Source organism: Pocillopora verrucosa, chromosome 6 (genome assembly GCF_036669915.1).
Source record: "Pocillopora verrucosa isolate sample1 chromosome 6, ASM3666991v2, whole genome shotgun sequence".
NCBI classification, from domain to species: domain Eukaryota; kingdom Metazoa; phylum Cnidaria; class Anthozoa; order Scleractinia; family Pocilloporidae; genus Pocillopora; species Pocillopora verrucosa.
This window is the reverse complement of record NC_089317.1, coordinates 25,139,360-25,164,215: the sequence shown is the minus strand read 5'-3', so window position 1 is coordinate 25,164,215 and position 24,856 is coordinate 25,139,360. Positions and strand designations below refer to the sequence as shown.

The following is a 24,856-nucleotide window of genomic DNA, read 5'->3' as shown; positions in this document are numbered from 1 at the left end:
TTGATAATGAGTGAAAGTAAGGTGTCCTATGTTTATGTTTGGTGTGTGGAATCCTGTAATACTCAAACAGCCAAGGAAGGGTCGCCGATTCAGAATATTTCGGTATGTGAAGCTTGCATTTTATAGAAATGTAATTGGTTTCGATATGGTTATCTTCAATGTGCTAATTCGTCGATAGTTACTTGATATGCTAATATGCTTCGCAACTTGCAACAACTTTGACTTCCGGGATTTCTCGGAAATCTCTTTAAAAAAGGCCTTCTATTAAAATATCGTTTTAAGAAAATCCGTACATGTCATCCCTCGGTCTTTATTTCTATTTAGGTGGTTTTCATTTAACTTGATGCTCGCATAATTGTTAACGAATGTAACAAGTTGTCCGTGATCAAACATCCCTCACTTTTGATGGATTAATAACATAAAACTGTTACAATGAGCATTATAAAAGGCGTTTATTTAAGTGGTTAATATGCTCAGCAGCTATTCTTTGCAAGGTAATGTGTCTCTTTCCGATGTATTTTCACTGATTTGGAAAGGCTGGTAACATTCTTGATGAAGTATAAAGATAAGGCTGTCGCAGGATGCTTTGTGTTTCCCTTGTGTCTAAGGGTTTTTCTTGTTATTTTGTGTAGAGATCAAGTTTTGGAAAATGTGAAAAAGTGATCGCGTCATTCTAGTTTTCTGAGCCACAACATGGATGAGGAGAAAAGTATCTCTGAGAGAGAAAGGGCACTTCAAGAGAAGATTGCTCGGTTGGAGAAGAAACTAGAGGGATGTCAAGCTCAGATAGGTTAGTAACACGTATGTGTTTACATTTACAAACGGCGAGATGTATACTTAGTATTGCATCGACAAATCCCCTATCTAAATTGCTTTACCTCTAACTTTACATGCAGTGGAACTAGGAAGGAAGGAAATCCTGCTAACGAAAACCCAAGTACTTCCATTCGTCGTTTTGTTGTCACTTGTGAAACCAAAATAAAAACGATAAATTTATTTTTGCAGTTGCGCTTGTTTGATCATTCTTATGTTTCGTTTTGTTCTCCTTGTGGAACTGAACCTCGATTTCGCTGGAAAATTGAGCAATATGGCTTCTCGTTTTTCTGCAGATATTATTGATGATCAACGCCAGCAACTGGAAGAAAGGGCAATCAAAATGGAGTCTGTTTTGGTAAACACAACCGAAGAGCTTTCGGATGCGAGAAAACAGGTGAGTTACTTCCTCTCTATAATTCACATTGGGACTCCATTGGTATGATTTCCACTTGTGCATCCTCGGGTTTTCTCCTCTTCCGCTGATATCCGCCTAAAAAATGATCTACGCTAAAAATCGATCTCTTATTAACTTCCATTTGTAGATGATAGAGAAAGAAATGTCAAGTAATCACCTGGCACAGAAACTTGAGTCCATGACACAGCAGATAGAGGAGTACAAGGTGTGCTTGAGGATCAACTTTGTTGGTTACAATATCAATTAAAACGTGTTGTTCTGATCGTTGTGAATCGTTGTCAATATACTGCCTTACTGTTTGAATCTTTACTTTAGTAATGCAAGCTTCTACCAACTTGGCTCATTTAAGAAAGACATTTTTTTAATCCAAAATGTCGACAAAAAACAAAGGTAATTCACAACTCTGTAAATGTTCATTTTTCACAAGAAATTTCCTCTATTAAGTAACAGTAGATGAACTCCACCGAGGTCCAAACTCCATATCACCATTACATTTGTTATCGTCACGGATGCCAGAACTTCGAAAAGCAGGAAGAAGGAAAGCATGATTAGAATGCCGCCAGCTACTACTCAGAAAATCTTTGGTTCATGATTTTGAGCGAATGTGCTCAGCCGCAAATCCCGCCACGTTTCCTTTTTTTTCACAGAGCCTACTTTACAAAGAGAGGGAAATAACTAAGTACAGCATGGGAAGACTGGAAACGATCCTTTCCAGAGTGGAGGTTGAAATGGCTTCGCGGAAAGAGTTTCAAGGCTTCCTAAACGTAAAATAACTTTTATTGAAATTACAAAACATTTTGTCTTTTCCACTTAATATTTGCAAATGTTTCCTATCGTTTTACACCTCCAAGCAGTAATACATACGAATATTTGATAACTCTATACCCAAGGGAGACTTTGCACCTTTCTAAGGCATGTACTGTAAAACATTTTCTATCTTTCACGATGAAATATGTAGACTACTAATTTGATCGCTTTATACAAGTCACAGACACTTAAAATCATGCTCTATCATGGTTATCATAAAGTAACTATCCAAGTCTAGCACAGAGACATATACCTACCCTTTCAAGACAAATTCTCATCGAAAAGAACCTTTCTCATTCTCATTGCATTACCTAAATGGGTAAACTTTGAAATTATTGTAGAAAGTAGTCCGGCATTGCTTTGGAGTTTCCGTTTACTTCCAGTCCCACTGTGATTGGTCCAGAAAACTCGCGCAAGCCCACCTTCTCGACTAATAAGATGCAATCTGAAAACCAATCACGACTTGATCACTCGTGTTTTCCGGCGCTTCAAGTAGTTTGTTTGTTTTTAATTTGTGTTGCCATTAGCTGATGATGATGTCAACCTCAGTTCCCATCATCCGTTGTGGCTACCTTCGTTTTCAGCTCAATTGAAAACTTCCCTAATAAGCGTATTCTTTCCGATTACCTTTAAATTGTGTTTCCTTTTCTCCGCAATCGTAGGAGATGCTTGTTGCCGTTAAAGAGGAGTTACAGACTCAACTAAGGATTGTCTTCAACAAACTGACCGGATTAGAAAATAAACTTCACGAGTCACCTCAAGACGTGAACCATTCAAAGTGTCAAGCTATGCCCAGCTTTGATCAGGCTCCACATCCAGCAGATCCAGAATGCAAACCTCCTGACTCAGTTGATAGGTGAGAAATAAATTTTTAGTGTAGGTATCAATGCTAGGCCAGCTTAGCTACTTGCATAATTTGTGGGAGATTCGCTACAGAATTGCGTTGGTGTAGATTTCGTTATGACATTTGCGTAACACTTTTCGTTTTGAATCACAGTGAGCACAGCCAGGCACCACTTGTGGACAATCTAACCCCAAGAAAGGGTTCAGCAGGCCTGAGCTCACAGCTATTTCCATCGCAAAATGAAGACAATGGCACTGGAGAAGAAGATGGCGACCGGAATGGGCCACACGTAGCACTTGCCAAACACGAAACTAAAGATCCGTTGCTGAACAAGGAGAAAAAATTTCTATTTGGTTCTTCTAACACACTATCGTTGTCCTTCCAGTCGGTTGCCAGTTCTTCTCAAACCGATGACCCGTTTCGAAAAAAAATAAGTAGCTCACCTTGCCGGTTCCCATGTGCAGATACTAGGCCATTCACTTCCTCAGGTTCGGCAAATCGTGAAAAATTGGTGCAGTTTCAATCTGGTAAAGGAAATGTGGTAACAACCCCAGTAAAATCAGTTCCAATTCATCCCACCACATCAGAGAGCGTTGGTCAACTGACATTTTCACCCCTGAAGCCCAGAGATGATGATGCCTTTTCCGTGACTCAGAAAAAAGACAGCTTTAAACCATTTCAAGGAGCTGGTATACAGTTATTTGCTGAGACAAGTGAAGACGTCGAAGGTCAAGATGACGATAAACTTCACTTTGAGCCAGTCATTGCTCTTCCAGATGAAATTCAAATTGTGACAGGTGAAGAAGGTTTAGATGTGCTGTTCTGCGAGCGAGCCAAGCTGTACCGTTTTGACAGTGACTCTAGGCAATGGAAAGAACGAGGGGTCGGAGAAATGAAGCTCTTACGGCATCCAAAGTCTTGTCAAGGAAGAGTGCTCATGAGACGGGAGCGGATAAAAAAGTTGTGTGCCAATCATTACATCAGTGCTGGGATGGAGCTCAAACCCAATGTTGGATCAGATCGTTCTTGGGTGTGGTACACTCCAGCCGATTATGCCGAGGGTGAGGCGAAACCAGAGAGGCTCGCGATCAAGTTTAAGTCTGCAGAAATTGCTGGAAAGTTTAAGGAAGTATTTGATGACCTCAGAGAGACATTACCCTCAGAAACTAGCACTGAAAAGGAAGTAACTGGTGATGAACAAGAGACTGGCTGTGCTCTTTTTAAGCAATTTATGTCGAGATTTGCTCCTGCGCCAGGCTCGTGGACGTGTGAAGTGTGCGACGTTGACAACGATGCCGAACATTTGCAATGTGATGCATGTAATTCTGTTAAGACTGCAAGAGAACCTCAGAGAACTGTTTCCATAGCAAAGGAAGAAAATTTGAAACCCTCAGGACCAATGTCAAATGTTGCAGTGCCTCAATCAGAACCAGCAAACACCGCTCAAGACGTCAAAAAGGAGTCTTGTCAAGTTGCATCTATTTTCCAATCACCCGGTAGCTCGGCACTGGCTTGCTCGAAGCTTTTTACCATTGGACGGGGAGATCCAAATGAAGAAAAAGAAGATAAAATTTACCTGTCTCCAATCAAGACATCTTCTCCCAGTCAGCAAGGAATTATCTTGCCGCAAAAGCCCTCAACGTCTCCCGGACAGAGTTACTTACCCAGTAGTCTTCCGTTTGGCTCAACAACACCTGTGAAGTTCACTTTCAGTTTGACAGTTTCACCTGGGTCTCCATCTCGCAAACCTAAATCACCATCATCGCCTGCGACACCGTCATCTCCTGAGAGTCCTAGCCGTGGAGAAGATGATGGCCCGTACTTTGAGACACTGATACCACTTCCTGATAAGGTGGAATGTCGAACAGGAGAAGAAGGCCAAGAGGTACTTTTTTGTGAACGTTGCAAATTGTTTAGGTATGACGGAGGTGCATCGCAGTGGAAAGAAAGAGGTGTTGGTGAGATCAAGATACTTCGTGACTCAAACTCTAATAAAAACAGGATTTTAATGAGGCGTGAACATGTCTTAAAACTCTGTGCTAATCACATGATTTTAACGGATATGGTGCTGAAGCCTTTCTCAAACTCTGACAAGGCATGGCTGTGGACAACGCTTGCAGATTTCTCAGAAGAAGAAGCCACAGCAGAGACTTTAGCTGCGAGGTTTAGAACTAGTGAGGTTGCTGCTAAATTCAAAGAAACCTTCGACATTGGTACACAGGCGGCTGTATCAAAACCAGAGAAGGGCCCATCCTTATCAAAACCAGAGAGCAAGCCTCCGGACTCAAGAACATCAGAAAAACCTGAAGAAGATGTCATGATAATATTCGAGAAAGTAGTAACGGCTGATCTAAAGGAGAAAGCCAAAAGGCTTCAATTGCCAAGTAACTTCTTCGGATATGAATGTTCGGCGCTTGAAGTCAGCTCTGATCTGTCGGAAACTGATGCGAGGTGAGTAACCCTATATTGGTGAAGTGGAATTGATATAGTTATGCAGCATCGATATCTCGATCTTTCCAAGTTACGTTAATGTATATATGTCTGAACTTCATATAACACACTGCGATATTGAATTAACAGGCAGTCAGACCAGCCGACAAGTGATCCCATTCCCGAGGGAAGTTCCACCTCGACCTCAAACAAAACAGGCTTTCTTTTTGGCTCTGCAAGTGTGTCGTCTTTGACCTTTCAATCCATCGTTGCATCTTCACTGGGAAGCAGTCCTTTTGGACAGAAGACGCAAGGTACGTTTGGTGGTTTTTCAGGAGCTTGGTCACAGCTGTTTGCCTCCCAAAATGCAGACGAAGATGACGAAGCAGGGGTCTTTGGGCCAATAATCCCTCTACCTGAAAAGATCGATGTTAAAATAGGGGAAGAGGATGAAGAAGTCATGTTCTCCCACAGGGCAAAGCTATATCGTTTTGTGGCAGAGGACAAGCAGTGGAAAGAACGAGGAGTTGGAGATATAAAGCTTTTGAAAAATAGGCGAAGTGGAAAGATAAGAGTTCTAATGCGGCGGGATCAAGTGCTGAAAATCTGTGCCAATCACCAGATAACCGCTGAAATGAAACTAAAGCCTAATGCAGGTTCAGATAGATCGTGGGTGTGGAGCACAATGGCAGATTTTTCAGAGGGCGAATGTAAAGCTGAACAACTTGCTGTGAGATTTAAATCAGAAGACACCGCCAAGCTGTTCAAGGAGAAGTTTGAAGAATGTCAGGGAATGCTGACGAACCAAACACCAGTGAAGCTTCAAGTAACACCCAAAACTACAGATGCCAAAGAAGATCTCGTGACCAAGTTTAAACCAGCTGAGGGATCATGGGAATGTAGCGACTGTATGGTAAACAACGATAGTGATAAAGTGCAGTGTTTAGCTTGTGGAAATGTAAAACCGGGAGCAGAACCAAGTCAAGGCCAAAAGGAAGGAACCAAACCGTTATTTGCATTTGGATCTGAAGCTTCATCCTTTGGTGGAGGCTTTACGTTTGGCTCTGGTGGAACAAACCAAGGAGGTGTTACAAAACCAGCTTTTATTTTCGGGGGTTTGAAGCAAACATCGAATCCAAGCTCAGGAGTTCGATTCACCTTTGGTTCCTTAAAGCTAGGGGGACTTGAAAGTGAACAGCAGTCAGAGGAAATCAATGTAAAGAATCATTCATTAAATGACAACGCGCCTGATGAAGAAGCGAATGATACCGCCGGCGATATGGTGGAGAAAGTCTTAACCAGAGAAGAACTACTTGAAGAACAATATGACGAAAGTAAAAATCAGAGTGGTGGTACCGAAGCATCGCCTAACTTGCATGAAAATCCTGAGGGAATTACGTGTGACGAAACACCGTTAGTGTTGGTTAAAGAGGAAGTAGAGACTTCGATCACTCCAGTTGTTACCTGGAACGAAGACAGCGTGTCCTCGGGTACCGAAGCGTCGCCTAACCTGCATGGAAATCCCGAGGGAATGTCGGTTAATGAGGAAGTCAACGAAGACAACGTGTCCTCGGGTACCGAAGCGTCGCCTAACCTGCATGAAAATCCCGAGGGAATTACGTGTGACGAAACACCGTTAGTGTTGGTTAAAGAGGAAGTAGAGACTTCGATCACTCCAGTTGTTACCCGGAACGAAGACAGCCAGAACCAGACTTCCACCCCAAGCTCTGGAGTTGCATTTAGTTTTGGCTCTATAGATCAAGGAGAAAATTTGAGCGAACAGGAGATTAAAAGAAACCCTAAAGCTGGTTCCTTGACTGACCCAGCAGACAATGAAGGAGCTGATGATACTAAGGATTATCAAAAACAGATTATTCAAGAAGGGGTAGATGTCAAAGAAAAAGCTCAAGTGGAAGAAGTTGGCACAGAAGAAGATAGTTCAACCCTTGAAAGGTCAGTTGTGCGAGCTGTTTTTGGCAAAGTATTTAGATGGTAATCAAGTAGCTCTATAAAAGTTCCGAGATAAATAAACTGGGAAAACAGAAGAGAGGCGCAGGTGTTAATTCAAATGGGGTGTACAAGGTGAATTGTCCATGTTTTCCTAAGTTTTTAGCAATGATGTCCTCGCTCTACTTCAAGGAAACGGGGCTAAACGTTAACCCATGGAACTGATGAATGGGAATCGAGGTCCGAGATCTTACTGGTGATGGCTGTTTTTGTGTTATGTTTTGTTTTTGGAGCACATAGTAGCCTATATACAACATAAGGGGCTCTTTTACCTATAATACTTCCAAAATTGAAGGTAAATGTAATGATAACTGATCCTGATAAAATTGTTGTTACAGGTACTATCGAAATTATAAATCCAAAAATTAACACAATTTTACTTTTTTTTCTTCTACAGTGACAAGGACTCGGCACCTGCCATGCAAGACACAAAAGATACTTTGCCAAACAAGGAGCAAAAGTTCCTATTTGGTTCTCCCAACGTGTCGTCATTGTCATTCCAGTCAATCGCCAGTTCGTCTCTGGGTAACAGTCCATTTGGGAAGAAACCAACTTCCGGTAATTCCCCGTCTGGGTTTCCGGGATCAGGCACCAAACTATTGACAACCCCACATTCTGCAGACCGTGATGAGTCGACAACGGAAGAGGACCATGAAGGACCACACTTTGAGCCAATAATCCCTCTACCTGAAAAGATCGATGTTAAAACAGGGGAAGAGGATGAAGAAGTCATGTTCTCCCACAGAGCAAAGCTATATCGTTTTGTGGCAGAGGACAAGCAGTGGAAAGAACGAGGAGTTGGAGATATAAAGCTTTTGAAAAATAGGCGAAGTGGAAAGATAAGAGTTCTAATGCGGCGGGATCAGGTGCTTAAAATATGCGCCAATCACCAGATAACCGCTGAAATGAAACTACAGCCGAACGCAGGTTCAGATAGATCGTGGGTTTGGAGCACAATGGCAGATTTTTCAGAGGGCAAATGTAAAGCTGAACAACTTGCTGTGAGATTTAAATCAGAAGACACCGCCAAGCTGTTCAAGGAGAAGTTTGAAGAATGTCAGGGAATGCTGAGGAACCAAACACCAGTGAAGCTTCAAGTAACACCCAAAACCACAGATGCCAAAGAAGATCTCGTGACCAAGTTTAAACCAGCTAAAGGATCATGGGAATGTAGCGACTGTATGGTAAACAACGATAGTGATAAAGTGCAGTGTTTAGCTTGTGGAAATGTAAAACCGGGAGCAGAACCAAGGCAAGGCCAAAAGAAAGGAGCTAATGCGTCGTTTTCATTTGGTGGCTCTAGTCTTTCATCCTCTGGTGGAGGCTTTATGTTTGGCTCTGGAGGATCAAGTCAAGAGGGTGATACCAAACCAGTTTTCACTTTTGGTAGTTCGAACCAAAAATCAAATCCAAGCTCAGGATTTTCATTCACCTTTGGCTCCTTAAAACAAACAGGACCTGGAAGTGAACAGCAGACAGAGGACACCAATGGCAATCTTTCTTTATTTAATAAACAAAAGCCTGATGAGGAAGCTAGTGACTCCAAAGATGACTACGACCGCCAAGAACTTTCGGAAAAACAATCATCAGCTAACCTGGCCAAAGAAGAGAGAATAAATGAGGATGTCAGAAAAGACGTCATGACGAAGTTTCAACCTGCAGAAGGATCATGGGAGTGTGAGAATTGTATGGTGAACAACGAAAGAGATAAAGTCGAATGTGCAGCTTGTGGAAGCGTAAAGTCAGGAGCAGAAGTCATTAAAGAACAAAAGCAAAATTCAAAATCACTTTTTCCATTTGGGTTTGGTGCTTTGTCATCTGAGGGAGCCTTCTCATTCGGCTCTGGTGGAACAAGTCAAGGCGATTCAAAACCAGTTTTCACTTTTGGCAGCCAGAACCAGACTTCCACCCCAAGCTCTGGAGTTGCATTTAGTTTTGGCTCTATAGATCAAGGAGAAAATTTGAGCGAACGGGAGATTAAAAGAAACCCTAAAGCTGGTTCCTTGACTGACCCAGCAGACAATGAAGGAGCTGATGATACTAAGGATGATCAAAAACAGATTATTCAAGAAGGGGTAGATGTCAAAGAAAAAGCTCAAGTGGAAGAAGTTGGCACAGAAGAAGATAGTTCAACCCTTGAAAGGTCAGTTGTGCGAGCTGTTTTTGGCAAAGTATTTAGATGGTAATCAAGTAGCTCTAAAAAGGTTCCGAGATAAATAAACTGGGAAAACAGAGAGAGGCGCAGGTGTTAATTCAAATGGGGTGTACAAAGTGAATTGTCCATGTTTTCCAAAGTTTTTAGCATTGATGTCCTCGCTCTACTTCAGGGAAACGGGGCTAAACGTTAACCCATGGAACTGGTGAATTGGAATCGAAGTCCGAGACCTTATTGGTGATGACTGTTTTTGTGTTATGTTTTGTTTTTGGAGCACATAGTAGCCCATATAAAACATAAGGGGCTCTTTTACCTATAATACTTCCAAAATTGAAGGTAAATGTAATGATAACTGATCCTAATAAAATTGTTGTTACAGGCACTATCGAAATTATAAATCCAAAAATTAACACAATTTTACTTTTTTTTCTGCTACAGTGACAAGGACTCGGCACCTGCCATGCAAGACACAAAAGATACTTTGCCAAACAAGGAGCAAAAGTTCCTATTTGGTTCTCCCAACGTATCGTCATTGTCATTCCAGTCAATCGCCAGTTCGTCTCTGAGCAACAGTCCATTTGGGAAGAAACCAACTTCCGGTAATTCCCCGTCTGGGTTTCCGGGATTAGGCACCAAACTATTCACAATCCCACATTCTGCAGACCGTGATGAGTCGACAACGGAAGAGGACCATGAAAGACCACACTTTGAGCCAATAATCCCTCTACCTGAAAAGATCGATGTTAAAACAGGGGAAGAGGATGAAGAAGTCATGTTCTCCCGCAGGGCAAAGCTATATCGTTTTGTGGCAGAGGACAAGCAGTGGAAAGAACGAGGAGTTGGAGATATAAAGCTTTCGAAAAATAGGCGGAGTGGTAAGATAAAAGTTCTAATGCGGCGGGATCAAGTGCTGAAAATCTGTGCCAATCACCAGATAACCGCTGAAATGAAACTAAAGCCTAATGCAGGTTCAGAGAAGTCGTGGGTATGGAGCACGATGGCAGATTTTTCAGAGCAGGAATGTAGAGCTGAACGACTTGCTGTGAGGTTTAAATCAGAAGACATCGCCAAGCAGTTCAAGGAGAAGTTTGAGGAATGCCAAGAAATGCTAAAGAACTCGACACTGATGGAGTCAAGGGTACAACCGAAGTCCACAGATGCCAAAGAAGATCTTGTAGCTAAGTTTAAACCAACTGAGGGATCGTGGGAATGTAGCATCTGCATGGTAAACAACGATAGTGATAAAGTGGCTTGTGCAGCTTGTGGAAGTGTGAAAGGAGGAGCAGAACCAATTCAAGGCCAAAAGGAAGGAACCAAACCGTTATTTGCATTTGGATCTGAAGCTTCATCCTTTGGTGGACGCTTAACGTTTGGCTCTGGTGGAACAAACCAAGGAGGTGTTACAAAACCAGCTTTTATTTTCGGGGGTTCGAAGCAAACATCGAATCCAAGCTCAGGAGTTCCATTCACCTTTGGTTCCTTAAAGCCAGGGGGACTTGAAAGTGAACAGCAGTCAGAGGAAATCAATGTAAAGAATCATTCATTAAATGACAACGCGCCTGATGAAGAAGCGAATGATACCGCCGGCGATATGGTGGAGAAAGCCTTAACCAGAGAAGAACTACTTGAAGAAAAATATGACGAAAGTAAAAATCAGAGTGGACGCTTTACGTTTGGCTCCGATGGAACAAACCAAGGAGGTGTTACAAAACCAGCTTTTATTTTCGGGGGTTCGAAGCAAACATCGAATCCAAGCTCAGGAGTTCCATTCACCATTGGTTCCTTAAAGCCAGGGGGACTTGAAAGTGAACAGCAGTCAGAGGAAATCAATGTAAAGAATCATTCATTAAATGACAACGCGCCTGATGAAGAAGCGAATGATACCGCCGATGATACCGTGGCTTGTGCAGCTTGTGGAAGTGTGAAAGGAGGAGCAGAACCAATTCAAGGCCAAAAGGAAGGAACCAAACCGTTATTTGCATTTGGATCTGAAGCTTCATCCTTTGGTGGACGCTTAACGTTTGGCTCTGGTGGAACAAACCAAGGAGGTGTTACAAAACCAGCTTTTATTTTCGGGGGTTCGAAGCAAACATCAAATCCAAGCTCAGGAGTTCCATTCACCTTTGGTTCCTTAAAGCCAGGGGGACTTGAAAGTGAACAGCAGTCAGAGGAAATCAATGTAAAGAATCATTCATTAAATGACAACGCGCCTGATGAAGAAGCGAATGATACCGCCGGCGATATGGTGGAGAAAGCCTTAACCAGAGAAGAACTACTTGAAGAAAAATATGACGAAAGTAAAAATCAGAGTGGACGCTTTACGTTTGGCTCCGATGGAACAAACCAAGGAGGTGTTACAAAACCAGCTTTTATTTTCGGGGGTTCGAAGCAAACATCGAATCCAAGCTCAGGAGTTCCATTCACCTTTGGTTCCTTAAAGCCAGGGGGACTTGAAAGTGAACAGCAGTCAGAGGAAATCAATGTAAAGAATCATTCATTAAATGACAACGCGCCTGATGAAGAAGCGAATGATACCGCCGATGATACCGTGGCTTGTGCAGCTTGTGGAAGTGTGAAAGGAGGAGCAGAACCAATTCAAGGCCAAAAGGAAGGAACCAAACCGTTATTTGCATTTGGATCTGAAGCTTCATCCTTTGGTGGACGCTTAACGTTTGGCTCTGGTGGAACAAACCAAGGAGGTGTTACAAAACCAGCTTTATTTTCGGGGGTTCGAAGCAAACATCAAATCCAAGCTCAGGAGTTCCATTCACCTTTGGTTCCTTAAAGCCAGGGGGACTTGAAAGTGAACAGCAGTCAGAGGAAATCAATGTAAAGAATCATTCATTAAATGACAACGCGCCTGATGAAGAAGCGAATGATACCGCCGGCGATATGGTGGAGAAAGCCTTAACCAGAGAAGAACTACTTGAAGAAAAATATGACGAAAGTAAAAATCAGAGTGGACGCTTTACGTTTGGCTCCGATGGAACAAACCAAGGAGGTGTTACAAAACCAGCTTTTATTTTCGGGGGTTCGAAGCAAACATCGAATCCAAGCTCAGGAGTTCCATTCACCATTGGTTCCTTAAAGCCAGGGGGACTTGAAAGTGAACAGCAGTCAGAGGAAATCAATGTAAAGAATCATTCATTAAATGACAACGCGCCTGATGAAGAAGCGAATGATACCGCCGATGATACCGTGGCTTGTGCAGCTTGTGGAAGTGTGAAAGGAGGAGCAGAACCAATTCAAGGCCAAAAGGAAGGAACCAAACCGTTATTTGCATTTGGATCTGAAGCTTCATCCTTTGGTGGACGCTTAACGTTTGGCTCTGGTGGAACAAACCAAGGAGGTGTTACAAAACCAGCTTTTATTTTCGGGGGTTCGAAGCAAACATCAAATCCAAGCTCAGGAGTTCCATTCACCTTTGGTTCCTTAAAGCCAGGGAGACTTGAAAGTGAACAGCAGTCAGAGGAAATCAATGTAAAGAATCATTCATTAAATGACAACGCGCCTGATGAAGAAGCGAATGATACCGCCGGCGATATGGTGGAGAAAGCCTTAACCAGAGAAGAACTACTTGAAGAAAAATATGACGAAAGTAAAAATCAGAGTGGACGCTTTACGTTTGGCTCCGATGGAACAAACCAAGGAGGTGTTACAAAACCAGCTTTTATTTTCGGGGGTTCGAAGCAAACATCGAATCCAAGCTCAGGAGTTCCATTCACCTTTGGTTCCTTAAAGCCAGGGGGACTTGAAAGTGAACAGCAGTCAGAGGAAATCAATGTAAAGAATCATTCATTAAATGACAACGCGCCTGATGAAGAAGCGAATGATACCGCCGATGATACCGTGGCTTGTGCAGCTTGTGGGAGTGTCAAAGGAGGAGCAGAACCAAGTCAAGGCCAAAAGGAAGGAACCAAACCGTTATTTGGATTTGGATCTGGAGCTTCATTCTCTGGTGGAGGCTTTAGGTTTGGCCCTGGTGGAATAAACCAAGGTGGTGATACAAAACCAGCTTTTACTTACGGGGGTTTAAGCAAAACAAAGAATCAATTCTCGGGATTTTCATTCTCCTTCGGTACCTTGAAGCAAGGAGGAATTGTCAGTGACCAGCAGTCAAAGGCTACCAAAAGCAGTCTCTCTTCTTTGTTTGAACCAAAGCCTGGTAATAAAGCTGGTATTTCTAAACATGACCATGAACGCCAAGAAAAAACGAAGAACCAAACGTCATTTAAAGCGAAAAAAGAAGAAACAAAAAGTCAACAAGCCGAAAAAGGCATTATGGCGAAGTTAAAGGCTGATAAGAGGTTATGGGAATGTAGTGTCTGTATGGTGAAAAACGACATTGATAAAGTGGCTTGTACAGTTTGTGGAAGTGTGAAAGGAGGAGCAGAACCAAGTCAAGGCCAAAAGGAAGAAACCAAACCTATATTTGTATTTGGATCTGGAGCTTCATCCTCTGGTGAAGGCTTTACGTTTGGCTCCGGTGGAGCAAACCAAGGAGGTGATACAAAACCAGCTTTTACCTTCGGGGATTCAAAGCAAACATCGAATCTAAGCTCAGGATTTTCATTGTCCTTTGGCTCCGTAACGTCAGGGGGACTTGGAAGTGAACAACAGTCAAAGGCTACCAAAAGCACTTTTTCTTCTTTGTATGAACCAAAGCCTGGTGATAAAGCTGGTAATGACCACGAATGCCAAGAACGCCACGAATGCCACGAACGCCAAGAACGCCAAGAACGCCAAGGATTTACGTTTGGTCTTAGTGGTAAAAGTCAAAAAAGCAAGACAAAACCAGTTTTTAATTCTGGTGGTTTGAACCAAACGCCTTATCCAGATACGGTATTTTCATTTAAGCCAGGAGGAGGTTTTAGTAACCAGCACTCAAAGGACACAAGTGGCAGTCTCTCCTCATTATTTAAACAAATGCACGGTAAAGAAGCTGATAATACTAAAAATGACCACGAACGACAAGAAATGCTGAAGAACCGATTATTACTAATCGCGACCAAAGATGAAAAGAAAATAAAAGACACTCGAAAGGACAATATTGCGAAGTTTAAAAATACTATAGGATCGTGGAAGTGCGAGATTTGTATGGTGAACAACGTCAGTGATAAAGTCGAATGTGCAGCTTGTGGAAGTGTAAAGTCAGGAGCAGAGGTCATTAAAGAACAAAAGCAAGATTCAAAATCACTTTTTACATTCGGGTTTGGTGCTTCGTCTTCTGGGGGAGTCTTCTCATTCGGCTCTGGTGGAACAAGTCAAGGCGATTCAAAACCAGTTTTCACTTTTGGCAGCCAGAACCAGACTTCCACCCCAAGCTCTACAGTTACATTAAGTTTTGGTTCCTTAGATCAAGGAGGAAATTTAAGCGGATAGCACACAAAAGCGACCCCTAAGGCTAGTTCCTTGATTGACCTAGCAGGCAATAAAAGAGCTGATAATACTAAAGATGATCAAAATCAGAATATTCAAGAAGGGCTAGATGTCAAAGAAAAACCCAAAGTGGAAGAAAGTAGTAACAGTTATCACTTTTGGTAACCAGAAACGCTCAGGAATTTCATTTAGTTTTGGCTCTAAGTCAAAGAGGAAAGTTTAGTGAAATCACACAAATATCAACTCTAAAGCTGATTCGTTACTTGAATCGGCACGCGAAAAAAGGAGCTGATGATGACAGAGATGATCAGACAGTCTGTTGGTTCGAACCAAATATACGATCTTTTATGTGGATCTACAGCTTCAAAAAGCTCTTGTGGAAAAAGTGTAGTAGACATGAACCAGTTTTCACTTCTTGTAACTCCTAATTAGTAGTTTCCAGGTAAATCTGATTCTTCATCATCAGGCGGAAGTTTTACGAATTGACTCTAGAAGAACAAGTCCAGCCGACAAAAAAAACCAGTTTTTATTCCTCGTTACTTAAATCAATCAGTATGGCACCATTGTTAACTTCGGGTCAGGAACATCATTCTGGTTTCAAAAGTCTTAAAATAGTCTATCTATTCGTAAACTTCTCTACCTGGGAGGATGACTTTCGGGAACTCACGTGGGAATCTACTAGGTCTTGATCTAAATCTGCTGAAGTACTGCTTAAGGAAAATGGAAATATAGGGTTGATTTAAAAATTGAAACCCGATAGAGTGGGGTTCGAAGATAAGCAATGGCTGTTGAAATCAGCATTGACATTCAAAAGGAATTTCTATGAATAATACTATTAAATTGGATTGCAAAAAGGAGAGAAAAGACTTTTAATACCCAATACTTCATTTGAACCTTCATTTTGACTCGAGGAAATAACAAACAAAATGTCTATCTTGTCAAGTTTATGAAAAATTAGCGTCTTAGAAATTTACAAATGTGAGACCTAAGTTAGAGAATATTTACAATAGAAAAAAAAAAAGGTTTTTGTACCTAAAATTAAAGTAAAACATTTCAAAACTGCAAGACACATTGAAAAAAAGCAATGAGTACAACGGTGAAGGCCAACGGAGTAAAAAATGTCTCAATTAATTCAAGAACAGTGCCCTCCAGATGTTTCACTCCTCCTTTTTGGACATTTTATCTTCTCTCACTGAACAAAAGTAATCTTTGTCCTATTGGAGTTGATTTGCCAAACATTCAAGTCTTCATACTCCCCAAGACAGGCATCAAATTGATCTGGCGTAAAGCCCTTTGCCAAACATCGTTGCTGTACGTCTGGAAGTCTAAGATGAAAAAAGGGATTTATCATGTGAAAAAATTATCATGTAACTCGTCGGCATTATTTCCATCAATTCACCCCACATATAAATCCTAAGACTACCCTCAATTTTTGTGAAAACATTCATGACACCTGCACACTTTAAAATATGCAAGTGCTTCAACAGAAATTTGTTTGATCAATTGTGGAATAGTAATTTAGTTCTAATCACTTTATTCAAATAATATTCAAATGACTTACTTTACACTGCTAGCATCTCCAGCCATTTCTTTTACAATTCCATAAATTGCATCAACTGGGTTTACAGTTCTGGCAAAGAACAAATACAATGGTTCAGTTAAAAGTAGAACTTTTCAACCACACTTCACAGATCCAATGCTTACTTAATTAAACACCTTATATCCAGGGAACCAAATGGGTGCAAGGGAATGAGCTTTTAACCCTTTTACTTCCTAGCCATTCATAATTCTCCTTGCTGTCTGCCACACAATTCTCATGATGTTATTTCTGATAATTTTGGATAGGATCAACAAAAAATTCCCTTATGGAAATTTTTCTCCAGTTCTCATCACTTATCTGCTTGATATTGCATTGATATTGTAAGGATAAATTCTGTCTTGGTCACTCATGGGAGTTGAAAGTTTAAAGCAATCAAGTGAGCTTCTGGAGGGGTTGTAGCCCCATCTACCATGGAAAATAAGTCCTCTGGTGCATTCACCATCTGCACAAATCTAATCTCCATGATAATATTCCTGAGACTTAACCCTTTACACCCTAGCATCAGTATCCATTTTCTCTATACTGTTCTCTTTACATTTCCTAAGATGCTAGCAAGGAGAATTTGTCTGACAATCACAAGCTTCTTAAGTTGTCATCATTTTCCTTAATCTCATTTCATTAATGTTCAATTCAGCAGAAATGCTGTAGGGAGAAATAATTTGCTACATGTGGTTACAATTTGGGTTCAAAGGGTTTAGAAAAATGTCATGCAGAGAAATGGGCTGATTTTTGTCTTCATAGCTTCTGTACGATCTTTGTGTCAGGTGGATTTTCTTACCTTGTTTTTGTTTCATCTTCAATTAAGGAAGCCTTTGACATCTCCATAAGTCTCATAGCTTCATTCACATCTTCCTTCTCCACCACATCTGCCAAACGGAGACGAGCCTATAGACACATAACAGAAACATTGCATTGAAACTACAAACAGAGGGGCCAACATGCAGAATCTACACCATTTGTAAGTGAATGTGTCCCCAGAACTCATTTAAATATACTATTTCAAGTGCAAAAGTCTGAGATAATCCAGATGCACTCCTCACACAGTTTGTGCCATCCCAATGGGAATTCACAGAGAGGACTAAAACCTTGAACAGAACAAAAAGAAAGATAAAACTGATCATAATTGAACCTTTCCCACTTTCCTTATCCCAAAACTGTACCCTTGTGTCCACCATCTGTTTGACTTTTCCTTTTGTTTATTCCAATTTGTTATTCCAATGTGAATTAAGCATTACATGTATAACAAGTTTGGAGATTTTTGGCTTGTCTCTGTGTAGGATCATCAGCTTGGTTTAGCATTTTAATTGAGACATATGTAAGGTTTCTTCTTTACAAGCTGTCCAATAAATCTTCAGCAAGGAATTTAAAGCAAAACGACAGTAAGTAGTGCATGTACTAACCAAGGCAGTTGCAAGACGCAGAACAGCCAGAAGTGTTCTTGCTGAGGTGAAAGTTGTGTCTCTGTTGGTCCTGGCCTCCTTTCTCATTTCCACATAAGCACTGACAATGTAATCTGTAAGTGTCTCAGGAATCAGAGGTTGTTTTTCCTTGCATGCAGCTATATAACGCCTGTGGAGGAAAAAATTGTAATGACTTAATGTGAGAAAAAAGTGCACCTGCATTCAGTCCTGATGGGTTATGCAATCACACTGTTTTCAATTGTAAATGTATTGGAAAACCACTCCTTTCACCAATACACAAAGACCTTTGCAACACATGCCACTGTGTTAGACACTGTATGACAGCATTTTGAAACATTTTCTTTAATTCATTAAGCAAAAAAACTTGAACATTTTCAAAATTCTAAAATCAAGTGTTCTTTCAAAAGCTTTATTTTCAATGCTAGGAACATTTTTAGTTTTTATTAAAATCTTCAAAGGTACATGTACAAGTAGATTTTTTCAAACAAAACAGCATCAGTGTGAAGAGGAATTAGGAGAAACACTTTTGCATACCATACCTCATAAGGTTCATGTCCAAAGATGTAAACTGCATGGGAGGGTGTGAGCTGTGCTGATGGACATATGTAATGTGCTGTGCCAATCTGCAAAGCAAAAAAAAAGAATTCAGCCAGATGATTCTAGGCATTAAGATCATGCATCTCTGATGAGTGCTTTGGAGGCATGCATTATGTCAGTTTTCTAGCATGTGCTCTACGATTTATTATTTTCTCTGAGGTCTACTGATCTGCCTGAACTCAACTATGTAGTGTAATCATTTGGGTGAGGAAAGTTCTGAAAACAACTGGGTTACAAGTGACTGTCACTGTCATTCGGAACAATAATTTTCAGGACTGTACACTCACCTGAATGATCACACTGCAAGATCAAATTTATGCAAAACACAATCATAAAGGTCAGTGAAGACCATCAGAGTGGACAACCTCTCACCTCAAGTCATTATCTCTGTCTGGTTTATCCTGAATCAGCCAAAGCAAGTCAAATCTTGATAACAGTGCTGCTGGGAGCTGAATATTCTGTTCTGCAGATTTCTTTGGATTATACCGTCCATATGCTGGATTGGCAGCAGCCAGGATAGACACTCGTGCATTCAGGCTTGTCATGATTCCAGCCTTTCAAAACAAGATGTTAACATGAACCATTAAATCAAAATAATATTTAAAAAAAAATTGTGAATACACAATGAGCCATCATGGTCTAAAAATATCACAAAATTTCGCCCGAAATAATTTTGCTGGCAGAATTATTGAAAAATACTTGTCAAAAAAAGCAAAAGATCATTTTCCTTCTTACCTTGGCAATGGAGACAGTCTGCTGTTCCATAACTTCGTGGATTGCAGTTCTATCAGAATCCATCATCTTGTCAAATTCATCAATACAACAAACTCCCTTGTCTGCCAGCACTAGTGCACCTCCCTCTGAAATGATCAATATGAACTTTCATTGAAGAATACTAGTCAAGTAACCTGTGATCTGCATATTGTTCAGTCTCACATCATTCTTGTGTTCATTATTTGGCAATTTGCACATTCATAATAACAATAAATTAAGTACTAGAGGTCAGGGTACTCCAGTCTGTTCCTAGTAACTTGGATTCAAGCTTGAGATATAGCAGTTTTTTTTTTTTTTAATTTGGCCAGTCTAATTTCATGTAATCTCACTGTGTTTCCCCACCATGCAGTATAAATTGGTAATGGGAATTATCAGGCAGGAAAACTGGGGGGCAAACCTGTGATAAACATGTTTCACAGCCATCAGGGATCCCTCTTGGTGGCTTTGTTCTATGGATGGTCATCTTTGATGCTGATGAGCCATTCGGCTTGTAGACTGTACGGACACAAAGTTACAAATGTATTACATACCGAGAATCATTTCTCCTGTCAGAGGATCTTTCATTACAGCCGCAGTAAGACCAACCCCTGAGCTTCCACGTCCTGTGGTGTACTGACCTGAATAAGAATAAATTCAACAGTATAATAAATAAAGTACTAATGGAAAAGTAATTGATTTAATGTCATTTTTCAGAGAGAAAGATAATAAGGTTAAAAACTCCAATAAGCAGGAGCTAAACAAGTTCAATAGTTCCCTTAGCAGATTCATTCTGAAGCTCAATTACTCACTGCGAGGTGCAAGCCTGTCAATGTATCCCAGCATTTGACTCTTTGCTACACCTGGGTCACCCATTAAAAGAATGTTGATATTTCCTAAAGGATGAAGAAAGATAATCATTTCCACTTAATCACTTGTTAAGAATACTTATTGACCACAATTTTGAAAAGAAACAAACTATACTAACACACAGCAAGAACAAGGAATGTACCTCTGATTTTCATCCCTTGGGGAGTACAATCTACACCTCCTACCAACAACAGAAGTAATGCCTTTTTGATGTCTTCATGGCCATAAATTTCAGGAGCAAGTGACGAGGCCAGCTTATCATAAAAGTCTGCTTCTGTAAAAAAAAAAATCCTCTGTCAAGAATCACTCACTCATTGAGGAGCAGTGTCATCATTATAACCCTAATTTCCGTTGTTGTCATCATCATCATCATTGAAAAATTGATAGGGACCTACACCCTTGTTTCATCATTAACACTTTCATTCCCACAAGTGAGCAGTCACTAATTTATCCTTTAAATATCAGTATATTTGTCCAGCAAAGAGGTGTTGGAAAAAAAAATTAAAAGAAAGACTGAGGGCTATTTTTCATTTGACATTACACTATTGGGGCTGAAATCATATGAAATGGACAGCAGAAAGTAAAGGGAGGTGCTAATGAGATTTTGGTAGTGAGAAGAGTTAATTAGCCAGTGTTTGCACATATTAATTGAAAGTGCTTAAATATAAATGTATTTATGTCCCAACTTACACTCACGTTGATCTACATTATCCTTGATGAACAAACAAAAGAAAATACACTTTCTCAGTGCTGCTGTTCAATAATCATGATCTTGGTAGTGAGAGGGTTAATTAGCCAGTGTTACACATCTTAATCAAAAATGCTTACATATAAATGTATTTAAGTACTGACTAACACTCATGCTGATCTATGTTATCCATGATGAACAAACAAAAGAAAATATACTTTCTCAGTGCTGCCGTTCAATAATCATGATCTTGGTGGTGAGCGGGTTAATTAGCCAATGTTACACATCTTAATCAAAAGTGCTTACATAATATATAGATTTAGCCAAGCCTAAAAGCGGAGCTCGCATTTTTTTTTCACTGCACGTCTCAAGGGCACAACGCCTTTATGCCAGGACTAGAACCCGGGTCGTCCAACTCGGAGCCCAGTGCACTGACTACTGGACTACTGAACAAAGCTGTGGCATTGGCGTGCCCACAGTACAGTTGACCACACATGTTAAAAGTAGCACCTTGTACAGTCGTACATCCAAATTTTTTCAGCTTGATGGGTTACTACTATTTTGTATAATTATGGGGCTATGCTTTGCAAGCTCTGTTATAAATGTATTTATGCACCGACTAGCACTCATGTTGATCTATGTTATCCTTGATGAACAAACAAAAGAAAATATATTTTCTCTGTGCTTCTGTTCAATAATCCTGATATAAAAGAAACAAACCTTCAGACAATGCCCTGATTTCTTCATCACTTAGTTCCTCATTTCCCAGTTCATCATCTTCTGTCTTGTTCATTTTTACAATTCTCTAAAGCAAAGAAAAGAAACAATGCAATCAATTTAACTTGTTCACATTTACCTAAAACTACATGTCTATATATACAAATCAGGAAAGATGTTAAAGAATTCTTATATGTGAGACTCCAAAATCAAACCCCAAACAGTTTTGAATTTCAAATCGATTGAAAAACGATAACTTTCCTGATAAGCAAATTTTTGGGAAACTTACATGAGCCTCTAGAAATGTTTCTGATAACAATCCCTGGGTAAGCTGCCTAAATCCAGTCTTCATCATAGGGAGGAACACTCCTGTAGCAGCGATGTGATCCCCAGGTACTGCAAGACGAGTTGTTTCACCTTTTGCTATGACTGTCATAGTCCTTGGAATGTTTCCCACAGGAACTTGATCACTGTGTTCTTGGATTTTTAGTTCTTGGAATTTAACAAACTTAGAGCCTCTTGTTTGAAGGTAAAGACGACCACCAGCCCTAAAAAGGAAAGATTCAGACGATTTTAAGCCTTGAAAACATCTCATTCTGTGTCTTAGAATATATTCATGTGAAGAATTCCAAAAAAAAAAATATTCAGTCCTTATTGGGGTATGCTTTCCCTTTTGCCAAAGTAACTTTTGTAGCTTACCTGCCTACTTAATAATTCTCCCAAAATGCCAATCATGAAAGGAGAGGAAGATGTCAGATACATGTATTTTTTAATCCCTAAGTTAATTGTACTCAACAACAGCCAAGAAAATAATTATAATAACAATAAATTTATTTGAAGTGATGTAAAGGTTGGAGATCAAATTTCAGAACTTACTTGTTAACCTTGCACTCCTCACTGGGGCACATCAGAAGCGGCATAAATGTCTGCGATGAAATCTGGAAAAATGAAACCAGCATTCAACATCTCAGCCACGTGAGTGCAGACACAAGACATCTTAAAAACTCTCCTTAAAATTTTCAGTCATGTCTGGGATCAAAATAAAGCAAATAGTGTACATACTGGCTGATAAGACTCTGCACCACATTGATCACAAGTGTATGTTGCTACTTCAACAACTGGTTTTACTTCTGTGCACCTTGTGACAATTCCCCGCACCACAACAAGTTTACCAATGTTGTCAGCTTTCACTTCACGCACAGCACTGGCCTTGTGTGTGCTTAGGTGCTTAAAATACACCTCACTAGAAACAAAAATTAACAAAAAAGGAAAATAAAAAGGTCAATAAAAAGTGTGACAATCTGGAAACCTTTATCCAAGGTAAGTCAATTTCAACATAATGAGAAAAAGACTATCAACCCTTTACACCCTAACATCAGTATCTATATTCTCTGTGCTCTTTTCTATAAGTTTCCTTTCATACTGTCAAGGAGAATTCATTTAACAATCAAAGCGTCGCAGGTTGACAATTATCCTTCATATCCTCATGATCTTAATGAATGATTCAGGAGTAGTACTGTTGGGAGAAACTAGATGCTGGTCACTCTTAGGGTTTAGGAGGTTAAAACACAGGTAAAGAGAAGTATTTTGCTTGTTTCCCAAACCAAAGTTTGGGTCCCCCATCAAAACTTCCCTCTAAGATCCACCCCCCCCTCCCCCATGTCAGAGACTTACTATCTCCTAAGAAGCTCTGGTGGATATTTGTTCCTTGGATCTCTTGCCTCTGTATCATTTCTGTTCCGCTGCTCCAACAGAAGGCGATGTTCAATGTACACATCTAAGGCATCTTTCACTTGAACCTTGTAAGACACAAAATTATGTCAATTGTCATAAAACTGTTGACAGAACTGCACTGTGTTCTGTTCATTGGGGAAAATTGTGTCCAAATTATTTAAGTTTGTCATTTGAAAATCATCATTGTTATAGTTGTGATTCTTGTTCCTTTTTGGTTTATTTAATTTGGTGTTATTTTTACCTAGGTACAGTGTGGTGATCACAGCTATTTCAAACTTATTTTCCCTAATATGCTTGTTGCTAGGGGATGTACATTGATGCTCATTCTTTCAACTTATTTGTGAAAATACAACATGTAAATGTACATGACTATATTAGTAGTTTTCAGCTTTGGCTCAACAACTTCTTCACCAATAATGCTGACAATGTGACCTCAGCTAAATTTCTGAACACCTGTCTTACACTGTACCTCTCTCTCCTTGTAGTCTGGCAACATTTCAAACACAGCATCCTCAAACAACTGTTTGTAACGACGTGCATTTTCCACAATGTTTTCTGACAACTCAGGATCAATCTAAGTGTAACACAACCCAAAAAAAAGTTATAATAAAGTTATTTGCTGAATTTCTCTTCATTTTACTAATACTTTTATCGCCAGTACAAGGCCAATACCTTCTGGTATGGAACCCACTCCTAGAAGCAAATGCTTTCACATCCGCAAGCTTGATCACCAAAAATAAACTTGGAGTTTTTGTCTCATTTTGTATGACCATAGAGTAGACTAGGTACTACTTGAGCTCTCCTAAGTTTGTCAACGCTTCGCCATGCAAACAATTACTGTTACGACGAATTTACACGAACTATGTAAAACTCTGGACGAGTAAAATGGGAGCGGAATCGTATTTGACCATTGCAAATAACCTACTGATAAATGTTCTATCGCATGCAGTCAAAAAAATATTCTCAAAAGCTAACCTAATTAATTAGGATTCGGATCAAAGTCACTCTAGCAACATCGATCAAACGAAGTGCCTTACCTCGGCGATATCATCAAGCTCAATCAAGAGTTCTACCTGTTCGCGATGGGCAATTTTAACCTTGAAAGAGAACATTATTTAGAAACTTAATTAGTGGAACTAAACAGGATATTTTAAAATCAACTTACTCGACCATAAATCTATTTCTTGTTCGTTGCGTGGACAACAAAGGCAATAAATTTCGAACAACTCAAGGCGAAGTTATCCACAGATTTCTACTCACAAGCTGTTCTCCGTATTTGAAGTGTTTTCCGCCGTCTCCGTCGAGGTAAAACTCTGCGAGAAACCGCTTCGCTTTGTCTGTAACGAGATCGATGCTAAATAAGACACATGAAGCTAAACCGTAACCGTAATCACTGTAATTGCTACACAAACCTCCAAAAGAGATCAAAAATCGTTTGGTTACCTTTTTCTGCTTGATAATCAGGCATACTCGGTGAAGAATTTAAACTCTGAAGCAAAAAGATGTGCTTTACTCGTCGCCTAACTGGAAGACTTGATCTGATCGGCTAAAGTGTCTTGGAACATGTGACGAATTTGGCGCGAAAACTTCAGGGCCTTGCTGTATTGTGGGCCGAATGAATTGGTC

At 40.3% G+C, this 24,856-nt stretch overlaps 2 protein-coding genes across 3 annotated transcripts; one reads left to right on the top strand and one right to left on the bottom strand.

Moving 5' to 3' along the window:
* The first annotated feature begins 10 nt into the window (after positions 1-10).
* LOC131772484 (uncharacterized) lies at positions 11-15,675 on the top strand. Of its 2 annotated transcripts, XM_066168569.1 has the most exons (12): positions 11-102; positions 633-790; positions 1,110-1,210; positions 1,359-1,436; positions 1,879-1,995; positions 2,701-2,894; positions 3,036-5,333; positions 5,463-7,265; positions 7,717-8,631; positions 9,148-9,462; positions 9,913-12,173; positions 12,476-15,675. In XM_066168569.1, exons 2-12 carry the CDS (start codon positions 694-696, stop codon positions 14,854-14,856), a joined length of 10,560 nt encoding a protein of 3,519 aa, XP_066024666.1. In that variant the 5' UTR covers positions 11-102; positions 633-693; the 3' UTR covers positions 14,857-15,675. The 2 variants fall into 2 exon arrangements, with proteins under 2 accessions (XP_066024666.1, XP_066024665.1); XM_066168568.1 differs by having other exon boundaries at positions 7,717-9,462.
* A 367-nt stretch (positions 15,676-16,042) lies between these two features.
* On the bottom strand, positions 16,043-24,793 carry LOC131777419 (DNA replication licensing factor mcm7). Its single transcript, XM_059093748.2, has 19 exons — positions 24,674-24,793; positions 24,491-24,567; positions 24,268-24,327; positions 23,700-23,804; positions 23,171-23,295; positions 22,559-22,739; positions 22,373-22,434; positions 21,786-22,044; positions 21,500-21,584; positions 20,234-20,365; positions 20,034-20,117; positions 19,776-19,862; positions 19,207-19,331; positions 18,844-19,025; positions 18,414-18,497; positions 17,854-18,022; positions 17,232-17,338; positions 16,415-16,483; positions 16,043-16,178 (listed from the first exon to the last, which is right to left on the bottom strand). Exons 1-19 carry the CDS (start codon positions 24,696-24,698, stop codon positions 16,043-16,045), a joined length of 2,154 nt encoding a protein of 717 aa, XP_058949731.2. The 5' UTR covers positions 24,699-24,793.
* Positions 24,794-24,856: the final 63 nt, after the last annotated feature.

Excerpts from the sequence above, each read along its gene's own strand:
- LOC131772484 (XM_066168568.1), top strand. The coding sequence starts at position 694 with ATGGATGAGGAGAAAAGTATCTCTGAGAGAGAAAGGGCACTTCAAGAG. Across the intron at positions 791-1,109 it reads GGGATGTCAAGCTCAGATAG|ATATTATTGATGATCAACGC; the intron begins GTTAGTAACACG and ends GTTTTTCTGCAG. Across the intron at positions 5,334-5,462 it reads CTGTCGGAAACTGATGCGAG|GCAGTCAGACCAGCCGACAA; the intron begins GTGAGTAACCCT and ends TTGAATTAACAG.
- LOC131777419 (XM_059093748.2), bottom strand. The coding sequence starts at position 24,698 with ATGCCTGATTATCAAGCAGAAAAAG. Across the intron at positions 22,740-23,170 it reads CCAGAGCTTCTTAGGAGATA|TGAGGTGTATTTTAAGCACC; the intron begins GTAAGTCTCTGA and ends TTTTGTTTCTAG. Across the intron at positions 21,585-21,785 it reads AAACATTTCTAGAGGCTCAT|AGAATTGTAAAAATGAACAA; the intron begins GTAAGTTTCCCA and ends TCTTTGCTTTAG.